Here is a 23,039-nt window from a genome sequence, read left to right on the forward strand (position 1 = left end):
AAACTGCAGAACTAGTTGAACTTGTGTGCACCAACTGCTTATATGGTGGGCTGAATGGCTTCGAGCTGTACTGTAACATTTGATAATTCTATTGAGTATTCAGATTAGTGTAAACAGCAAGAATACCATAATTTTGTTACTGGCTCAGCTGTTCCCCAATCAGAATACTTCAACTTGTCACTCATCTTAAATCTACATTCTCTGGTTACTGATCCTTCTGCCAATGCAAACCAGTTCACTTAATTATTGTCAAAAACATTCAGGATTTTCAGCATCTTTAGTAAATCCTCTTTGTTGTAAAGAGAAGAACCCCAGTTTCAAACAGTTGTTTGGTACTGCAGATCTGGAGTACGGCTGGGGCAAAAAAAAAAGTCATTTTGTCAAGCTTTTCAGCTTGCACTCATCAGGATAATTCACAAGGAGGTATCAAAGGGAAGGAAAAAACATCATGAATATAGTGAGAGAGGAGACTTGAAGTTTGAGCAAGATGAACAAAGACACTCTAATGTTGTCCTGCAGGTGAGCTGGAACTGCAAATGCCAACTTTTAAAGGAAACATTAATAGGTTACAACTACTACCTCGCGGCTCTAGGAGTCCAGTCTTGGGTGACTGTTTGTGTAGAGTTTGCATGTTCTCCCCATGTCTGTGTGGGTTTCAGCTGGGTACTCCATTTACCTCCCACAGTCCAAAGATGTGCAGGTTAGGTGGATTGACCATGTTAAATTGTCCCATAGTGTCCAGGGATGTGCAGTCTAGGTGGCAAAATAAGGTGTGGGTCTGGGTGGGATGCTTTTTAAGAGGGATGGTGCAGACTTGATGGGCCAAAAGGCTTCTATTTGCATTATTGGGATTATACGATTCTGTTAAAAAGAACCTCTGTCTGGCCTTAAACGTGAATCTAAAAGATTTAATGCTATTATTTAAAAGAGCAGAAGAGTTCTCCTTCAAGTCCTGGTCAATATTTATCCTTTAATCAGTATGATCAAAACAGTGCATTTGATCATTATCATGTTACTGTTGGTTGGAGCTTTCTGTGTATACATTAGTTGCCATGCTTTCTCTCTTATAAACAGTAAAAACACTTCAAAAAATGTTCAATCAGCTGTAAAATGTTTTGGACATCTACCAGTGAATGCTGCTAATGAACACTCAATTAGACAGTCCTAATAAAATTCTATTTCTTTTCGTTCTAGGTATATTAATTGTTCACAATTGGCCTTCAGAAGGTGGTGAGGAGATGGAAAAAGCACAGCAAGTCAAGCAGCATCAGAGTAGCAGGGGAGTCGACGTTTCAGGTTAGGACCTTTCATCAGGTCCTGATGAAAAGTCCCAACCAGAAACACTGACTCTCCTGCTCCTCTGATGCTGTTTGACCTGCTGTGCTTTTTCTAGCTCCACACTTTATCGACTCTGACTCTGCAGTCCTCACTACCTCCAACTTGAGAAGGTGGTAGTGAACTGTGTTAAACTACTGTAGTACATCCATAGTAGGTCCAACTAAAGTGCTGTTCAGAAGGGAGGTCCAGGATTTTAACTAGCAAAGCGAAAGAAGTCTTACATTGCCCAGCCAGGATAGCATGCAGCTTGGAGGGGAATTTGAAGGTTAACGTATTTTCAGGCATTCACTGCTCTTTTCCAAAAAGCTAGTAGCAGTCATGCATTTAGAAAATACTTTCGAAGGTTCCTTAGTTACTTTCTGAACTACATCTCCTAAATGGTACACAATGCAGCCACTCTGCACTACCAATGAAGGGAGCAAATGTTTAAAGTGATTAATGTGGTGCTCTTAAATCAGCTTGCTTTGGCCTGGCTGGTTTAAGATTTTTCCAGTGCTATTGAAACTGCACACACCCATGCAAGTGGAGAGTGTTTTATCAATCCTGACTTTGCCTTGTAGATCGTGCAACAGCAAGGGATGAAAGTAGTGAATTACTCTCTGCAGAATTCTTAGCCTCTGTCTGGCTCTTGTAGCCACAATATTTCTGTGGTTTGTCCAATTAAGTTTCGGGTAAATGACAACTCGGGTATATAATTAAATATCATCAGGAGTTGGTTAGATTCTTTCTTTTACTGGAGATCTCTTGCATCTATGTGATACAAACGTTTTTTGCGCAGTTATCACCTAAACCTGAAAGTTGTCTAAGTATTGCTGTACCAGTCACAGATTCTACATTATTAGGTAGACACTACTGCTGTAGATTTACTGGAATATTTGGCTAAGAATGAATTTAGAGTAATTAAGATTCGCTCTAGATTTGATTTCGTAATCAGTTAAAGTATATATTATCTCTCAAACTCTTCTTGTACTCAGTCATAATTCATTGATTGTAAAAATTGTAAGGTAATTATCTGCAGTTGCAATCATAGAGACATTAGGAAAAAATTTAATCCTTAGTAAATCTGATTTTACATTATAACAATATTTTTCATGTGATTTGGCTGTTATAACCCTTTGGCAATGCTTGTAATTGCACAGTGAAAAGATAAAATGAAGCACAAGGCCTTAAAAAGTCAGAATCAATTTGTGTCTTTTACTGACTAATAGGAACCCAGTTGAAGGAAGACTTGGTACATTGCCTTAGATCACTGCATTAGGAACAGGAACATAAATACCTGGGTTCTCATTTCTGATTACTGTCCATTGGTCCTGCGTGACAGCATAAGAGTGCCTGTAGATGCTAGGTGCTGACAAGATAGGGTTATGTTAGAGGTATAAAAACAATTTTACTTAATACTTAGGTTTACAAATAAAGAATGGCTAGTTGGGTAGGTTACTTAAAAGTTTCCTACAATTTAGGAACCATAAACAGCAATAATAAAACAATCACATTTTCTTCCCGTGAAAAGGAATCAATGAAATTGGTTTATACCATTGTAAACACTCAATAAGGCAACGCCATACACAACACTAATGAGCGAGACTATAAGCGACATTAAGGAATAAACTGCTTGGAGTCAGAGATATACAGCACGGAAACAGACCCTTCAGTCCAAATCGTCCATGCCGACCAGATATCGCAACCCAATCTAGACCCACCTGCCAGCACCTGGCCAATATCCCTCCAATATGCCTGACCTGCTGTGCTGTTCCAGCAATCAAGTTTCCTCTGGGCCACCCGGACGAACCAACCCAATCACCCTGTAGCACAGCATTTCAACTCCCCCTCCCACTCCACCGAGGATATGCAGGTCATTGGACTCATCCACCGCCAAACCACAACAACGCGACGGTCGGAGGAGGAGCGTCTTATCTTCCGACTGGGAACCCTCCAACCACAGGGGATGAACTTGGACTTCACCAGTTTCTTCATCCCCCCTCCCCCCACCTTGTCTCAGCCGAATCCCTCCAGCCCGGCACCGCCTTCCTGACCTGCAGTCTTCTTCTTGACCTCTCCGCCTCCACCCTACTCCGACCTATCACCTTCACCTTGACCTCTTTCCACCTATCACATTTCCAACGCCCCTCCTCCAAGTCCCTCCTCCCTACCTTTTATCTTCTCCTGCTGAACACTCTCTGCTCATTCCTGAAGAAGGGCATGTGCCCGAAACGTCGAATCTTCTGTTCCCTAGATGCTGCCTGACCTGCTGTGCTGTTCCAGCAATCAAGTTTCAGCAATATCCCTCCAAACCTTTCCTATTCATATACCCATCCAGATGCCTTTTAAATATTGCAATTGTACTAGCCTCCACCACTTCTTCTGGCAGCTCATTCCATACACGCACAACCCTCTGCATGAAAAAGATGCCCCGTAGGTCTCTCTTATATCTTTCCCCTCTCACCCTAAACCTATGCCCTCTAGTTCTGGATTCCCCCACCCCAGGGAAAAGACTTTGCCTATTTATCCTATCCGTTCCCCTCATGATTTTATAAACATCAATAAGGTCATCCTTCAACCTCCAATGCTCCAGGGAAAACAGCCCCAGCCTATTCAACTTCTCCTTATGATTCAAATCCTCCAACCTTGGCAACATCCTTGTAAATTTTTTCTGAATCCTTTCAAGTTTCACAACATCTTTCCAATGGCTGAGACCTGACAGTCTTACCAGGTCAAATGGCCTCCTTCTGCACTGTAACCACTCTATGATTCTACAAAAATGAATGGTCATGTTAAAGGAACTCTTTAAAGGGTGTGTTAAAATTTAAATGCAAGATGTAGGCAGGTTAGTGAAGAAGGCATTGGCAGGCTTGTCTTCACTGGTCAGTGCATTGAATAAAGGAGTTGTGATGTCATGTTACAGCTGTACAGGACACTGATGAGGCCCTTTTGGAATATTGCTTTTGAATTCTGATCTCCCAGCTGTCAGAAAGTTGTGAAACTTGAAAAGGTTCAGAAAAGACACAAGGATATTGCCGGGATTGGAGAGTTTGAGCTATAGGGAGAGGCTGATTAGGCTGGAGTCATTTCCCTGGAGCATCTGAGGCTGAAGGGAGAACCTTATTGAGGTTTATAAAATCATGAGGAATATAGATAGGGTAAATAGCCAAGTTTTTTTTTCCCTCAGGATAGAGGAATCCAAAACTAGAAGGTACAGGGTTAAGGTGAGAGGGGAATGATTTAAAAGGGACCTGAGGAACAACATTTTCACGCAGAGGGTGGTGCACGTATGGAATGAGCTGTCAGAGGTGGTGGTGGAGACGGGTATAATTACAACATTTAAAAGGTATCTAGATGGTATCTGAATAAGAAGGATTCAGAGGAATATGGGCCAAATGCTAGCAAATGGGACTAGATCAGTTCAAGATATCGGGATAAGTTAGATTGAAGGGTCAATTTCTATGTTGTCTAGCTCTATGTCATCGGTGTAGATTTATGTAGCCGTTTTAGGACTGTAAAACTTGCCATGATATTTCACACAAATGTTCTCGAACAAAATATCACTCAGCATTTCTGCATATATACCATCTTTTCCCAGCGCCAGGGAGGTGGAGGTGGAGGTGGGGGTGGGCGGGCAGTAGCACGGCAGCACGGTGGCTTAGTGGTTAGCACTGCTATCTCACAGCACCAGGGACCCAGGTTTGATTCCATTCTCGGGCGACTGTTTGTGTGGAGTTTGCACATTCACCCCAAGTCTGCGTGGGTTTGCTCCAGTTTCCTCCCCAATCCAAAGATGTGCAGGCCAGGAGAATTGGCCATGCTAAATTGCCCATAGTGATAGATGCATTAGTCAGGGGTAAATATAGGCTTGGGGAATGGGTCTGGGTGGGTTACTCTTCGGAGGGTCGGTGTGGACTTGTTGTGCCAAAGGGCTTGTTTCCATACTGTAGAGAATCTAATCCAATCTATACTGAGTACTTCACTGGACCCTCCGTCCACAGATGCTGCCAGATCTGAGGTTCCCCAGCAACTTCTGTTTTAGTTATTAAGGTGTAACCCCTGCATTCCTCAGCATCTGTTTGCAGTGGTAAGCTAAATGCTTTTTAGGCAGTCAGGCTAACTTTCACGAAACATACACCTTTCTAGGCAATAATTAAGAGGAAGACAATAGAAAGTTACAGCTTAACGTTGACTGCATCTCAAACACCATTCCACTACGTCAGTACATTTTTGGTGTGAAGTTTTCCAACTGAAACTATTACACCTACATGAATACTGAAATACGGAACGCCATTAGTACTAGTCCTGCTTAATATATGATTTGTAATGGACAGTACTAGAATTGACTGAACCTCAAATAATGACATTTGCTATTTCATGGTAATGTTTCAGGTTTATAAAGCAGCTTCTCGAATTTAGCGCACACATGAATTACTTCGACAACTTAAGTTGTAGCAGTACTAGGGAAATGGCATTTTAGAATTTGTTTTTAAAAATCCAGAGATCGAAGCGCAATCATGATCAAGAAGCCTCTCAGCATAGAATCAGAAACGGGAGGGACAAATTTGTCAGTTCAAATGGGCAACGGATGCATCTGCAGAACAGGATGCAATCAAGTGATTCCTCGAGTTAAGAAAAAAGTTGGGTTTACATACAAAGAGAGATCTCACACGAAGCAGATAAACTGCACGCGTATTTTTAAAGAGCGCGGTGACTGTCACGGATTTGAGAAAGGGTCGGAAAGCAGCCCACCCCTAGATCGGGGACAGGTCGGAGATGGGGAGCAACTCGTTCAGACGGGGGGGGGGAAAGAGTGTCAGGGAGGTGGATGAAAAGGGAAATAGTGCCGGTTGCTCCCAACCTACCCTCCATCCTCCATAGTGCGGAGTGTTGGTGCTCGATGGCCGCATTCCCTTGGGCCCAGCTCCGAGGAGAGGAGTAGCCGGCCGGGATGAGGGAGTTGGTCCGGCCCTGCTCGCGGAGCCCGGGCTGAGGGCCTTAGCGCGGCGCCATGGCAGCGGCTCGCGCTCTCTCAGGACCCTGCCCTTAGCTCCCCGCCGCAGCGCCTGACTCCACGGTGTTGCCCGGTTGCCTGGCAGCGGCGGCGGCGAGAGACTCACCTGGCTCCTGGGCACCGTCCACCACCGCTGCGAGATTCCGCAGCATTTCTCGCCGTGTTACAGGGATTCATACAGCTCGCTGTGCGGCGGGCAAAGGGAGAGGTGGTTGCTGCGCTTTTTGCTTCACCCTCTTTTCGCCACCCGCAGCCCTAAACAAATCTGCCTCTCCAGAAGTTTAGCTTTCGAACGACTTGCTGCCGATTCTCACTGGAAACTCACAAGTTGTAAGCAACGGGCAAAGAGTGGCCAATGTGAGCAGACTGAGGTCAACAAACCAATCAAAGAAGTGCAACGTCCAACTAACAAGTAAATATTTGCTGATGTAAATTGAGTTGCTCTTGGCTAAGGAAGTGGGTACAGGGTGGCGTGTATTCAATCAATAAAATATAACTGCCTCTAGGAACAACTTCGGGAGAGTTGACTTTTCGTGGGAATTCCTAAATTCCACCCCTTCCTCTCTACATTTTGTGGTATTTTGCAGTTTGGAAGAATGATCTCACGTATCCAATGATTTCCAGAATTTTATTTTTCTTGAATACTCTGTTTTAAAGTGATCGGTGAACTCTGTTTCTCTTTCCACAGATAGAACATGCTTATATTTGAAGCAATTTCTGCTTTTATTTCATGAGAATGTATTTGTTCATTTCCAGTTTACTGCCGGTTCTTAAAGTACAAAACTCCCTTATAACCAACAGCTATCCCGTTTTTTTTCCTGTTCTCTCCATAACTGCCATTCTGTGCCTTGAGGATTCAATATATACAATAACAGGAATTTTGGCTAAACTCCCAGGTGATGTTTGGGCGTGTTAAAGGGTCATTCGGAAGATTATACTGAGTAAAACTGGAAGATTACTGATTATAAAGAGCTATGCAGCTAAAATGTACAGGTGTTGCATATTATTTCTGGTAAAGGCAAATATCCCATATGCCTTCCTAACCACCATATTTCCTGAATGATTCCAAAGCTTATGCACCAGGGCCCTAAGTGAGAAATCTTTCCAGATATTATTTTTGTGTGATAATTACTTGTGTGTGCCTCAAACCATTTTTTCAGTACATGGTTAAACCTAATCTGATACTCTGGAGTTAATTGAACAGAAAAAAAAAGCACCTTTAGTTGCTTTATCAGGTTTCGTTTCATTCTTATCTTTTCAAACTAAAGATTCGAAATGTTTTAACCTTCTCTTGCAATATTCTGGAACAGGTCAGCTCCGCTTCTTGCAGTGCTTTCGTTGTGTCTCCGTGATCAAAAGGTGAATCTGACCAGAAGTGAGTTTCACGTTAAAAGAACTGCAGCTGCTGGAGATCTGGAACAAAATCTGAAATTGCTCTGGCAGCATCTGTGCAGAAAAGGCAGAGTTAACGTTTCGGGTGCAGTGATCTTTCTTCAGAACTGCTTGATGGCCTCAAATTTCGCTGACTGATTAATGCCTCAGCATTGTTTTACAAATTTGATTACTGGTGTATCATAAATAGATTCCTGTATTAGCTGACGTCACCATAAAGTCCTGCCTTCTAAACCTCTCCCCTTGCCTGAAACCTGGTGCTCCTCAGTTTAATCTCACCACTGTTGTCTCTTTCTAATGACGGACCTCTGGGACTATGGCAGCTTTTCCTTTTATCTTACATGAATAGATATTATCATTCAGAAACATACTTTAACGACTTTCCTAAGTATTTTGACAACATTGATTAAGAATGTTCCCAGTATTTTCTGCTGACTTGTAATATTTTTCACTTACCTGTACTAAATCTCATTTGCACTTTTTGTCATGATCCTTTGGTAATTTGTTGATTAATTAGATTATTGTTATAGAATCATACAACACATAAGATTACTATTTGACCCACTGTACCTGAGCTGGCTCTTTGGTAGAGTCATCCAAATAGCTATTTTTCTCAGTAATTTTTTTCTAGTATTTATCCAATCCTCTTTTGTGAGGATTGTATTCAACCTGTTTCCACCGTCCATTCAGATAGTGCCTTTCTGATCAAAAATAATCTCTCTTCAGGTCAAATTATTTTATCAATCCTCTTAAACCTATGTCCTTTGATTATCATCCATTTTGCCATTGAAAATTTTCTCCTCATTGAACCATTCATGGTCTTGATCATCGCTACCAAGTTAAGATTCTCTGCTCAAAGACAGCAGCCTGTGAATTTAATTAACTTACATTTTAATTTTAAAAAGAGATCAAATGACTGTTTTTAATCATTATCCAGTCTTGCTTTATAAAAATATATGTAGGCGTAAGGGGAAATAAGATCACAATTAGCTAACAATCAAAATTCATTGATTCACCTCATTCATAAATAACAGTTTAGATACAAAAACAGTAGCCTCAGAAGCATAGCCAGCATGATCCGAGTTACACTGGAAGTAAAGTGGGGCAGGATTTCAAGCAACCCTTTTTTTTTCCAGGCCTAGCATCAGCATTATTTACACAAAGAGGTTTTCTATGCATCGGACCCCTTGTTGTCCTCAAGAGTTTCTCAGTAGCACTTTGCTGATCCATGCAGGAAGGGGGAAATGTGTTTGCACCAAAGAATGACAAAACAATTTGAAAAAAAAATGTTGCATTCACAAAGTGGCATTTTCAATATGTTTGTGATCCACGTCTACCAGAATCCATATGTCATCTCTAAAATTCAGACATTTGCGTGACGAGATTAAATTGCATATTTGAGTTTTCAGAATTTCATTGCAGACTTAATTTTTTTTTACAAACTGTTTTCATTTGGACTCCAGTATCGCTGGCAAGATCAGCATTTATTACCCCTCTGTATTTGCCCTGGAGAAAGTGATAATGAGCTGCTTTCTTGAATCTTTGCAGTCCTGATGATCATTTGCAGTGGTGTGTTATAGGGAAATGAAGGAGTTCGACACAACAATGAAGAAGACATTAAAACACATAATATTAAGCAGCTTGGACTGAAAGTTGGTGAATGTACTGAAAAAGGAAATAATGGTTAATGGATGTTTTTGGATTAGAGTCAGTTTCCTATTAGTTTTTACATCTAGATGATGTGGAATTAGGTGTCAGGGCATAGTTTCAATTTCTTCCACCAGTACAGAAAAAATGCATTGTAAACCAAAGTGCCTTCAAAGGTACATGGACAAGTTAGCAGATTGCTAAACAGACCTGATGCATCTTATTGCTGAGAATGTAAGTGGTATGCAAGGAGTAACAGTATATACTAAAGTGATAGGGGAGCACAGTTCAAGAATACGCATTTTTCAAAAATTCATCCTAATATTTTTAAAAGCACGCAGGATACTAGGTTTGTAAATGATGATTATAGATTACTCAAACAATGATGCAACACTAAACCCATGAAACACATAACTATGGCCAAAGAAATCACACACACCCCACCCCCACTCCAGGTTACATCTTCTCATACCTGCCTTATCATATTACTTGGCTTCAGTAAGATCCTCAAATTTGGTTTCTCCCAGTATTTCTTTAGCACATTATTTTTGTTTCAATACCTAAAATATTTTGCTGTCTAAGCCTCTTAGTTTAAAATCATTGTTTACTCACCTCCAAGTTATTACTGACATGAATGAAAATGTCCCTGACCATTGCCACTTCCATATGAAGCCAATCACATAGAATTTTACAATATAGACACAAGGTGTGTGGCCCACTCTTATTTTGAGATTTAAAATCCAAACAAACTTTTCCCTCACCTATACTTAATTTGATCCCATCATTACTCTCTATTCTTTTCACCATCATGTTCATATCTAGCTCCTCTTCAATGCATCTATTTGCCTCATTCATTGTACCTAACAGGAACTTGCACATTATCTGAATTATGAAGTTTTTTGTGTTGTCCACAAAGTTAAACCCCTTAGAATAAAAGTGGTAACAATAAGGATGCAAAGTTGGTTCAGTGAAAGAAAAGAGAATGTTGGTAAATAATTATTTCTCAGACTTGGTCAGTATTTGGACTACATGATCTATATTAATTACCTTGACTTAAGTGTGGTGCAGGTCACAATTTCAAAAGTTGCAAATGACCTAAATGTCATAGAGAGTGAAATGATCCCACACAAGACAATAAAATTTAATGCAAGGGAATGCAAAAAATAGCATCTTTGGTGGCAGAATGAGAAAAGGCAAATAAAATATACAATCCTAAAGGGAGTGCAAAATCATAAGCACTGGGGTTATAGGTGTACAAATCATTTAAGGTGACAAAGGTTCAGGAAGTAGTTAATAAGACATACAGGATCCTGAGATTTAAAGGTACAGGTATACAATACAAAATCAAGGAAGTTATGGTGAACTTTTATAGAAAACTGGTTCAAGCTTAACTTAAGTAGCATTCAGTTCTGGTCAGGACATCATGAAAGATCTGAAGGTATTGAAAAGATGCAGAAAACAATTATGAGAAGGTCTCGAGAATGAGAGATTTTAGTTACGAGGATTGATTGTAGAAGCCAGAATTGTTCTCGTTAGATAAAAGTAAAATATTTTGGATGCTGGACATCTGAGACAAACACAAAAAATGCTGGAAAAATTCAGCAGATCTGTTAGCATTTGTGGAGAAAGAATCAACATTAACCTTGAGTCCAGAATGACCTCTTCAGACTGAAAAGGAGCTGGAAAATGAAACAAAAACAGAAATTGCTGGAAAAGCTCAGCAGTTCTGGCAGTATCTTTGCAGAGAAATTATAGTTAACATTTTGGGTCAAATGACCCTTCCTCAATTCCAATAATCATACATGGTTGTCTCTGAAGTCTTGGCAGATACAGCTTACTCAGAAAAATAATTAGAGAATTTCTTGCAATCACTGTCGTAGAAGAGCAAATAAACTTCACCCTGAACTCCACAAGAAAGGTTTCTTTTCAGAAATAAGAGAACAGCTAGGCAACACTTCCTAGTAGACTATTTCCCATCTATTTCCAGATACCACTGTACTTCCAAGAACAATGGGACACGATGTCAAGCATTTTTTTTCCAGGCCTAGCATCATTGTCAGGCAAGTCTACAGCAAAGCAAGCAGTTATCACCATCATGCAATTTTTAGGAGGCGTCATTAAAAAAAATACAATGTCAACAGTGATCTTTTAAAAACATATTTTAAATAAATCATTCAAGGTATTTCCACAAAACTTAAAAAACTTTTCTACAATCATTAAAATTCTAGTCTTCCAAGAACTATTGACCCAGATTTTCTAACACCACACAGTTGTTATTCCAACTAAGAATTGCACTTGTAGAATTCCCATTGTAGTGGATGGCAAAGGAGTTGCCTGGGAAATATAATTCAATTAATAGGCATTATTCATAATGATTTTAGTTGGGCAGCAAAAAAAAAACAAATGCGTTTCAAAATTTCACTATTTGTACATATTAAAATTCTAGATAAAGGATATTACAAATAAAATGTTTTAAAGATAATGTCACACACAAGATATTTCCAGGAAAGATCTATAGCTTCAATCCAATTGAGCAGAAATGTACATCAATACTCATACAGAACGTGAAAGGTACCCATATGGTTAGCGTATAATAGGGTTTTCTCAATGAAATGATAGTTTGCGAGTTGACTTAACACTGAAAATGTTAGCACATTATACAGTTGCTCTCTCTAAACTGAATTTGCTGTGCATCTGAAGAAATTACAAATTCCTTGAACACAGTTTAAAAAGCATCAATTAAATCATAACTGGTCTACTGTAACTAATTTACTTACAAAAGATTGCAGAAACCACAAGAAAAGATTCACAATAGAATAAAAAAATGGTGGTGGCATGAAGACAGTGGCATAAAGTGTTAAATGCAAGCGACAAAAAGGCTAAAATGGAGGGAAGACGACACATTTGAAGTTACAAAAGAAATCAGCAGCAGGATTGTGTCAAAATTCTGCAAACCAGAAAGTTTACTACTATCAAGTACAGGTATTACAGTACATTGTTAGTTTATGGAATAGACTGCCACCTGGTGCAAAGTTGAAAATTATACAACACCAGGGTATAGTCCAACAGGTTTATTTGGAAGTACTAGCTTTCGGAGTACTGCTCCTTCATCAGGTAACTAGTGGGTCAGGATCATAAGACACAGAATTTATAGCAAACAATCGTAGTGTCATACAACTGATACGATATATTGAACACACCTAGATTGTTGTTAAGTCTAGTGCAAAGACGGTGCACTCAACTGTAGTTACTTTTAATCAACCTATTTAGACATGTTATGACACAAATCTGGAGTACTTGGGTCTAATAACCGAGAGAGAGGAACACTACAGATGCACCACAAGAAACCATGCACTCAATTGTATGATAAACAAATTGATTTCTGCTCCTACAGGTAGGTACACAGCAATAAACAAGACAAAATTAATCTACACACATTACAAGTACAGAATTAAACAAATTGAATTGGTCAATTGAACTATCCTTATGCAGTACACATATTGCATATTGTCACTTTATTTATAGGAGAAATCAACGACCAATGCCTAAAACGCTCAATGTACCATTGTTTCTCCTGTTGCTAGCGTTGTAGAACTTTCAAATTATATTTACGTAGATTTGAAAGCTTAATGGGTATCGTATGACTGGATAATGATTTACAGTGGGTTTCTGCAAGGCTCAATATTAGGTCCCATGCTATTAAAGATATACATCAATATATTGAAGGCAATGCATTGCCTTGGTGGCTAAATTTGCAGATACTCAAAAGATAGGTAGGAAAGTATGTTATGACGATAATATAAGAAGAACACAGAACAATAGATAAAGTGAGCAAAACTCTGGCAGATGAAATATATGAGAAAATATGGAATTGTTCACTCTGACAGGAAGAATTTTAAAAAACATTATTTAAATGGAGAAATGCAAAATTCTGTGGTGCAGTCATGGGTGTTCTAGTTATGAGTCACAAAAGATTTATATGCAGGTACAGCACATGAACAGAAAAACTAATGGGATGCTAGCCTTTGCGATGAGGGGAATGGAATATGAAAGAAGGATGTTATGCTTCAGTCAGACAGGAGTATCACCGAGACCACACTTTGAAAACTGTGACAGTTTTGGTCTTATTTAAGGAAATGTGTAAATGCATTGGAGGAAGTTCAGAGGAAATTTGAGAGTTTGATTTCTGGAATTAGTGGGTTAACTTAAGAGGAAAAATTGAACAGACTGGGCTTGCTTTTACAAGAGTTCAGAAGGTCAAGGAGGGATTTATTTGTCATATAAAAGACCCGAAATGATCTTGACAAGGTAGATGTGGAAAGGATATTCCATCTCTTGGTTGAGTGCAGAACTAGGGGACAGTGTTTCAAAATTAGGAGTTTCCCGTTTAGGACAGAGGAGATGAGAGTGATTTTTTTTTGTTCCTCAGGGTTGTGAAACTTTGTCTACCACAGAAGGCATTGGAGATGGGAGTCACTGAATATTTTTAAAATGAAGATAGATATTCTTGTTAGGTAAGAGTATCAAAGGTTATCAGCGATAGCTCGGAATGTGAAACTTGGAACACAAACAGATCTGCCATAATCTTATTGAATGGCATAGCAGGCCTGGGTGAAAAGCCTATTTATGCAAATTTTTATGCACACGTGCGTATGTGTGTATACATCTGATGTTTAAACGTAGGGGGCATAATTAGGGAGTTTGTAGTTAAACAATTTTTTTAAAAGGCCATTGCTAGTGAAGGAGGAGGATGCAGGCTGCAGAAAGAGAAAACTAATCTGAGGGACAACTTTTCCACATGGAGTGATGCATATATAATGGAGAAAGTGATAAGTGCAGGTCCAGTTATAACATTTAAAAAAAATTTGGACAGGTACATGAATAGGAAAGATTGAGAGGAATATAGGCCCAGCACAGGCAAATGGGACTAGTTTAGTTTGGGAGACCTGGTCAGCATGGATGAGTTGAACCAAAGGGTCTGTTTTCAAGCTGAATGACTCTATGATCAAGTGGACACAGAAGCGGCAAATGAAATTCAATGCAATGAAGGTTAAAGAAATACATTTGGAGAGAGCAAAGAAAACAGAGAAAATGGTAGGATACTGCTGCATAAAGGAAGGACAGGACCTTTGTTTGCATGTTCAGATCCCTGAAGGTACAGAACAGCTAGATACAGCAGTCAAAAAGGGTTATACAATTATTTTAACATACGTTTTTTAGAATTTAAGAGTAGCCAAGTTATATTTGATCTTCACAAAATACCCATCAATTGTTGCATAGCGTTCTTGATCAGTGCATTAGAGGAAGTACGTGATTGCACAGGAGCATGTGCCAGAGAAAATTTTGAATTGCCAAGATTCGAAAAATTTAGGTTATCAGGTAAGTTTGTTCCAAAGAAAACAAACAGCCTAATGAAGTATGCTGGGAAAACTAATTGAATTGTATAAACTTATGACAAATTTCTAAGGACAGCTATTCCATAAACCTTTACGATTGAGAGTCAATGGCTTTTGTGAGGTCAAGAAAGATTATGTACAGCTTATTCATATTGTTCCTTAGTTTCCTCAAATTTTCTGTGAAGTCCGGACCATGTCCGTGGTATCTCCTTAAGAAAAGCTATCCATACTGAGATTCTGGGAGGAGTTAGTCAGTCATTAGGAGGTGATGGTTGAGGAATATCCTTTCAATAATCTTCCTTTTGTCAGATAGTTGGGAGGCTCCTCTGTTCCTGCAATCAGAGTTGTATCCCTACCTGAATATAATCATAAGCACCACTTCCCTGAGATTCTAAAGCATGTGTTCATTTCAGAAGAGGAATATTAGATTGTGCAGCAGTCTCAGGAATCTTTCTCTGCCTTGGTTCAGAATTTCCATCCAGTGGCCCTGTTTAATTTCCACTACCAATTGCTTTTTCATATTCAGTCCAGACAGAGCAATAATGACTTGACAGTATATTGAGGGATGGAATTGAAGACTTTCAAGTCAAATAATCTCTGTTGAGGAGTTCTTCGAAGTATTATCTATAGTGAGCACTTACTATATTGAGCTCTCTTCCATGCTTGGCCCCCAAATAGTTGGTCATTTAGAACTTAGTTGGGCCAAAGATAACCTGACCACACTGACAACACCGTGTTAGTGAGTTGTTGGACTTATCGATTCTTGTATCCTTTCTACCCATCATTTGTTCTTTATGTTGCAGATTTTGTATTAGACTAATGCCTTCAGCCACTTGAGTGAAGTAGTTTTCAGTCAATAATAACTTTGCACTTAGGTTCAATTTCTGTAATTTTCAAAATCAATCACACCATTTCCTTACAAAGCAAACAAAGGACCTCTTCACAGGTGCTGGTTACCAAGGATTTTCCAGTTGATTAAGCACTATGAGCTAACTAGCTCCTGAGAGCTGGTGGTTAAGAGGTTGATTGTGAAGCATCAACTGAGAAGGAATGCTTTGTTGGGATCTTTGGGGCCTGCCATGTTAACTTTTGTTGGGGGGGGGGAGGGGGGGAGGGAAGATGAAAAAGAGGGGAGAGGTTTGGCAAAAGGGGAGTCTAAATCTTTTCAATAGGAGCAATGAAAATCAGGAACTCATGGCCTAAAAAAGGGTTGTTGAAGCAGAAACTTACTACATTCAAAAAGTACTTGGATATGCACTTTGAAATGTTATAATTTACAAGGCTAGAGATCAATACATTGGAAAGCTGGATTAGGCTGGATTAGTTTTCTTTTTGTCCAACACACTCACTAAGGGCAGAATGTCTTCTTCTGCTGTAAATTTTCTATTAAATGGCATTTTTTTTTGAAACTGGCAAAGCGTTTTACGAAGTGTGCAAATGCAGAACTATCTGCAGGTGTAACGTGAACTTTTTGGGAGGGTTAGAAAACATAGCCTATTGTCAATTTTCAGACATAGTTATAAAAGCATCTGTCCCTTAGCTTTGGGCTTCATTGTCCCCCAACTTTTACACTTACTTGTTCATGATTGCCATCCCCAGACGTACATAGGTGTAATTCACTCCTAAGTGATCTCTTCATTGCCTCTGGTTACTCTGTACTCTGAAAGGGCGGCATGGGGTCTCAGTGGTTAGCACCGCTGCCTCACAGCGCCAGGGACCCGGGTTCAATTCCCACCTCCGGAGTTTGCACATTCTCCCATGCCTGTGTGGGGTTCCTCTGGGTGCTCCAGTTTCCTCCCACAATCTGAAGATGTGCAGGCCAGGTAAATTGGCCATGCTAAATTGCCCATAGTGTTCAGTGCATTAGTCAGGGGCAAATAAAGGTTAGGGGAATGAGTCTGGGTGGGTTCCTCTTCAGTGGGTCGGTGTGGACTTGTTGGGCCGAAGGGCGTGTTTCCATACTGTTGGGAATCTAATCTTTCCAACCTGATGGAATATCATCCACTTCCCTTGTTCATGAACTTGGAATGAACATTACTGTAAATCCTCTCATTTCCCTGGAACAGGTTGGTTCTCAAGTTTAAAGAATTGTGAGTTTGCATGTAATTAGTCATTGCAAATGCATCCAGGACCTTCCACATTTCAGTTTTTGCCTATTGCCCATGCAAAAAAGTATACAAAAATTAAAAATATTTAAACAAATCAAAAACAGACCTACTTCAAATATTGTTAATATAAGCATTATTTTGAGATGAAATCTATGCTTTACATAAAAAGTAAAATAATTAAAAATTCAAATCTTAAGTTGCTCTTACAGTGGCACTGAAGGCATGATGACAGTTGACGTTTAAGTTGAAAAACAAGAAAGAAGAATCAAGTCAATTTTCTCCAGTGCTTTGTACCAGATGTATCAAAAGTTGGTACATTTTGTACCTTAAATGTTACAATATCCAGTTAACCAACTGTCACCTTCACAGGTGCTAAATTACAATGGCTCAACATCCTCACTTGGTTCTCCATAAAGCAGGGCCATGCAAATTCAATAAAAATATGGATACTTTTGGTACATATCTTTCTGCCTCCTTCAGAAGCAATGAAGTACTTTAGAATTGCAATCCCTGAATTAATATAGGGAAATGCAACAAACAACCTAGATATAGCAAGACTCTACAAATGGTGATAAATAATGAGTTAAGCTGTTTAGTCAATACCGCTCAAGTGATTGGTTGGCTTGGATACCAGGAAGAATTTCCTACTCTTTTCTAATAGTGCCCTAGGCACTATTTTAGGCAACATTCCAGTTTGAGACTTCATCTGAAAGGCAGGATCTCCAAGAAGTGTTGCATTCCTTTGGGACTGCACTGGAATGTCAGTGAGATTCCTAAATCTTAAATCTCTGGAATGGGGCTTGAAACAATCTTTTGGCTTACAAGCAAGTGTGCTACCAAGGAAAGGTTCTGATATCTCGACAGAGAGGAATTTTTCAATAGAACTTGCAGCAAGTGTCAATTTAGACACTGCATGTCATAACATCACCTTGGCAATCATTGGAGTTACAAACTAGAAGATGTGGTGGCAAAACAGGATCAAGAGACTGTGACTGCAGAGCAAGAGCAAGGCCCAATTTGCTGCCAGAGCTCTCTGAGGTAGTCATTCATTTCCCCAATGCCTCAATAATTTCTCCATCCACTTGTCCCAGTCCTCAGCTGAAAACCTCATATAATTCATTGGAGTTAACCAGAAGGTAAAGTGAATCCAGAAAAAAGAAAGTTCACTTCATCTTCCATTATTTTTCACTTATCAATTCCTTATACTGAACAGAGAACTAAATATTGCTATGCCTTTACTAACACTACTCTAGTTCTCCTACAAGGAGAATTGCCAATGTCTACAGCAAGGAAAATGAAACAAATTAATTTCAATGGAGTCCTGCAATGGCTATGGTAGGGCACGTCTAGCAGCTCTGGCCTTAAAGAGGCCGGTTATAGAATTTAGACAGCAGCCTTGGCATACAGGCACAGATGCCAACAATGAAACTAGACTGGAGTATATGTTGTGGCGGTAGGCAAGCTGTCATCCCAGGACTGACAGTATAGAGAGGATATTATCTGGAGACAGTCTCAGGTCACTGCAATTAATACCCCTGCTGCTCTGCATGAGAACAGAATGCAATACCTTACCATTACATTTAAGTCAGAGACATACTGGATATGACAAGATGGCCAAATTCTTAGCTTCTATCAGAACTGTCAACATATACTCTATGGCTGAGGGTTTGTTTCATAGCAGTGTTCACAAGAATTTACCATAAACTCCGTCGTGGACTTCATAGTCTGGATGCACTATCTTCTGACATGCTACAAGTTCATGTTATACTTCTCTATGCTTACTGCCATTTAATGGAATTTCACTGGAAGATATCCAATGTACTTAAAGGTTCATGTTTCTTAGCCAACTACTGTATTCTCTTGTAGACTGGATCCAAGGTCTGAATATCTGACCTTAGCCATGCTGCAGCGGGCATCATCTGGTGACATAATTCTTGGGCCATCCTGTTCATCTGCCTTTGCCCCTGTAAGGTAAATTTCTCAGTGCACCCCTCTGTTCTACGCCCACATTTCAGGAGAGCATTACAGTCTCAAAACTGCTGCTTGCTTGGCTAAAGTAGAGTGATGTTGCATCTTCTGGCAGGTTCACTTCTGTTCTGCAGCTCTTGCTGTCCCATCCAAGTTCACGATCTGAAAGGGAAGAGAGGAATAAGGTATACCAGTTAATGGCAAGGGTAGACAGAAACATACAAGTGACTTGTAAAAGCAACAGCCCTTTCATAGAAGGAAATTTGCAACGTAGAAGGAGGCCATTTAGCCGATTACATTTGTGCTGGCCAAATAAGTCACCAGCTGAATCCCACTTTCTAGCTCCTTCTGGCACTTCAAGTACCGAGCAATGTATTTTTATAAATGCAAGGGTTTTTCCTCTAACGTTTTCTGACAGTGAGGTCTACACTCCCAGAAATTTCTGATCAACTGCCACCTAATTTCTTTTAACAACTTACTTTAAATCTATGCAGTCTAACTAATGACATCTAAGAAAAACAGATATTTTCTAATCACTACCTGCAATTTAATACACCTCAATTAAACCTCCCCTTAACCTCCTTGGTTTGAAAAACAAACTTCAGTTTGTCCAATCTTTTCACAACTATTTCTTTTTAATTCCTGGCAGCATCTTCTAAACGTCTACATAGGCTAAGTTTATATGCGCAGTTGCTGCAATAGCACGGACATATGGGTTTACAGTGCCACAGAACGGCAGGAACAAAGATGGCACTGCACATATGATCACACCGCAGGCTGGCACTATATGGAACCTAAGCAATCATCCAGGGTGGAATTAGCCCCCAGGCTGCAGAGAATAAAGAGAAGCAGGAACAACAGTGGTGCCACTGTCAACAACTAGGAGCACAATTAGTCCACTTATGACTGCATTGAAGAGAAACATTACTATTGTTTTACCTGTTATTTCAATGATGCCTTGCTTGTTTCCTTTCGTTGGACCGTATGTCTTGGGGCTGTGGATATAGTTCATTGACTAAAAATCTCACTCTCCTCGAAAATAAGCTTTTATAGATGCCAAAAACGTGCAGCAGAATCGACTTAGTAAATTGGAATTAAATATGTCCCATTCACAGCACTAGAAATACTCCTACTTAAGCATACCTGCATGTGAACATCAGTTGGCCCATTTGTGGATGCACTAGTGGCCATTTTGTTTGCTCTCAGCAGTTGGACCAATTACTCCACTCTTATTTCAGTCTCTAATGCAAATTGGATCCTTTGTGTGATACCATGTCCAGAACTATAGACATATCTTCCACTTCCCGCTCCTCCGCCCTTGAACCCCGCCCCTCCAACCGCCACCAGGACAGAACCCCACTGGTACTCACCTACCACCCCACCAATCTCCATGTACAGCGCATCATCCGCCGTCATTTCCGCCAACTCCAAACGGACCCCACCACCAAGGATATATTTCCCTCCCCTCCCCTATCAGCATTCCGTAAAGACCACTCCCTCCGTGACTCCCTCGTCAGATCCACACCCCCCACCAACCCAACCTCCACTCCCAGCACCTTCCCCTGCAACCGCAGGAGGTGCAAGACTTGCGCCAACACCTCCCCCCTCACCTCCCTCCAAGGCCCCAAAGGAAACTTCCATATCCGCCACAGATTCACCTGCACCTCTACACATATTATCTATTGCATCCTCTGCACCCGATGTGGCCTCCTCTATATTGGGGAGACAGGCCGACTACTTGCGGATCGTTTCAGAGAACACCTCTGGGACACCCGGACCAACCAACCCAACCACCCTGTAGCTCAACATTTCAATTCCTCCTCCCACTCCACCAAGGATATGCAGGTCTTTGGACTCCTCCATCGTCAGACCACAACAAAACGACGGTTGGAGCAAGAACGCCTCATCTTCCGGCTAGGAACCCTCCAACCACGAGGGATGAACTCGGATTTCACCAGTTTCCTCATTTCCCCTCCCCCCACCCTGTCTCAGTCAAATCCATCAAATTCAGCACCGCCTTCCTAACCTGAGATCTTCTTCCCGACCTCTCCGCCCCCACCCCAGTCTGACCTATCACCCTCACCTTGACCTCTTTCCACCTATCCCATTTCCGACGCCCCTCCCCCAAGTCCCTCCTCCCTACCTTTTATCTTAGCCTGCTGGACAAACTTTCCTCATTCCTGAAGAAGGGCTTATGCCCGAAACGTCGATTCTCCTGTTCCCTGGATGCTGCCTGACCTGCTGCGCTTTTCCAGCAACACATTTCCAGCTCTGATCTCCAGCATCTGCAGACCTCACTTTCTCCTCAGAACGAAAGACAGTATGCTAGCTCCAGCCAATGGTTAAACAGTTCTAACTCACCTCTCTGCTCTTATATTAATATCCAAACTTCTTAATCGTGCTTTGTACATTTTAGTACAACTTAATTCATGATATCTACCAGAAACTAAGGATCCAACACTGAGCCCTATGGGACTCGGCTGGTAATATTCTTCCAGTAATAAAACAAATCATTTACTCTGCAAATACATATTCACTATCATGTGCTAACTTTCAATTGTTTTTACCCTTGCCAAGAAATTTTGAAATTGGCAGATTTAACAACAATACTTCATCTTTATCAGCCAAATTTGACATTTCCTAGCTGTAATCTTATCTTTGGTCAAATTTTTAGAAGACTGTTGCAACACAGTTGCAATGGACCAACTCAGAGTCCAGGGAGTTCCGTGGGATCTGAATTTCATGAATACCATCAAGTCAAGTTAATTTTTTCTCAATTCACAAGGTCACATTTGAGTTTACTGGCCGAAGTAGGAATGGTCACTGATGATTGTATAACATGAGTGTGATGGAATACTCCCCAGTTATTTGAATGAAGTGCAACTCTAACTAAAGAACTTGAATACCACTTTGGTGAGAACAGCCTGCCAGATTGACATCTCATCTGCTACCTTACATTCACTCACTCTGCTACTGATGTATATTCTGCACACTGCCACTATGCAAGATACACAGCAGCAACTCCATCAAGCTGCACCCATCAAATCCACAAACTCCACCGCTTAAAAAACTCCACCCGCAAGTTTCCCTCCTAACCACGCTACCCTGACTTGGAACTTACTACTTCAGTGCCAAAATGCATAAAAATCCTGAAACTCCCATCCCAGCAGCTGTGAGTGAACTCGCACAAGATAAATTGCAGGGGTTGAAAACATCCATTAATGTCCAAGTTAGTATGGGATGGGAAGTAAATGCTAGCCGAGCCAGCAATGGCCCCATTCTAAGAAAGAATATAGTAAAGTTCTGCGGTTCACAAGGGATGTGAAGCGTGCACATCTGCTTTTTCCTGGGAGTAAATGTGCAAATACTGGGAGTCACCATGGGCAAAACGTATCAAGCAGTTATGCAAATTTGCAAAAGGGCAGAGATGTAAACAGTGGGACTTTACTGTGAATAAAAATGTTTTATTCTTTATCCATTTTATTGCTAAAGTAATTGTAACAGCAAAGAACTACTCTACTCAATGTTATATGAAATCTTTTGCTTTAATATACAAGGTTTGGTGAACTACCTTGGCCTAGATATTGTACTGGGCTATGATAGGGATGGTTACAGTTGGATCTGTCCCCACCTTCTATGATCTCAAACCCTAATTCTGCCAGAATAAGGGAGGTCATTGGCAGGACACCAGATCAGTAATGGTTTAATGGGTAATTATAGAAAAATGTATATAACAACAAAAGAAAATGCTTTAAAGTTAGCATTCAGTTTTACCTTGTAGTGGGATGTTTACCATTAAAATCAATTAAAGGGATCACAGTAATCTATTACAATTATTTAATTTCTTCTAAAATTTAACCACTTTGTGGTTTTACAAGTTTAACTCAGAAACACTGCTTTAATTTCTGCATGATCTGCCATTTTTGTTATGTGTAGGTTTAGGAAGAAATTCTCATTGTTAGCACTCATGCACAACCTATACTTCACTTGTCAAAAGGTCATACTAGGCCCCATTTGATTGGGAATCTAGATGTGAACTGTATTTCTGATTACTATTAACAGATACCGTTAATAGGCATGTGATCTTCAGCAAAGTGAAAATGAATTGTTAACACTATGGAAAGGAAAGCAATATATTAAGCTCAATTAATTGTAATAAGTAGTTTTGATGAACTGAAGAAAGCAAGTACAACTGAC

At 40.3% G+C, this 23,039-nt stretch overlaps 1 protein-coding gene across 17 annotated transcripts in view; it reads right to left on the reverse strand.

Annotated features, from left to right (window-relative positions):
- The window catches only part of LOC122556624 (kelch-like protein 3), a 120,144-nt gene extending 113,568 nt beyond the window's left edge, over positions 1-6,576 (reverse strand). For 6 of the 17 annotated variants that reach the window (XR_006313588.2, XM_043703547.2, XM_043703540.2 and 3 more), the window contains exon 1: positions 6,438-6,569. Coding sequence is in view for 8 of the 17 variants with exons in the window: in XM_043703547.2 (XP_043559482.1) it covers positions 6,438-6,508 (71 nt within the window). In the remaining 9 variants the exon portion in view is untranslated. The other 11 variants (XM_087995320.1, XM_043703543.2, XM_087995317.1 and 8 more) reach the window with 5 other exon arrangements.
- Positions 6,577-23,039: the final 16,463 nt, after the last annotated feature.

This window comes from Chiloscyllium plagiosum, unplaced genomic scaffold (genome assembly GCF_037043375.1).
Source record: "Chiloscyllium plagiosum isolate Xiang-an unplaced genomic scaffold, Cpla_swu_hap1 HiC_scaffold_16, whole genome shotgun sequence".
Classification (NCBI taxonomy): domain Eukaryota; kingdom Metazoa; phylum Chordata; class Chondrichthyes; order Orectolobiformes; family Hemiscylliidae; genus Chiloscyllium; species Chiloscyllium plagiosum.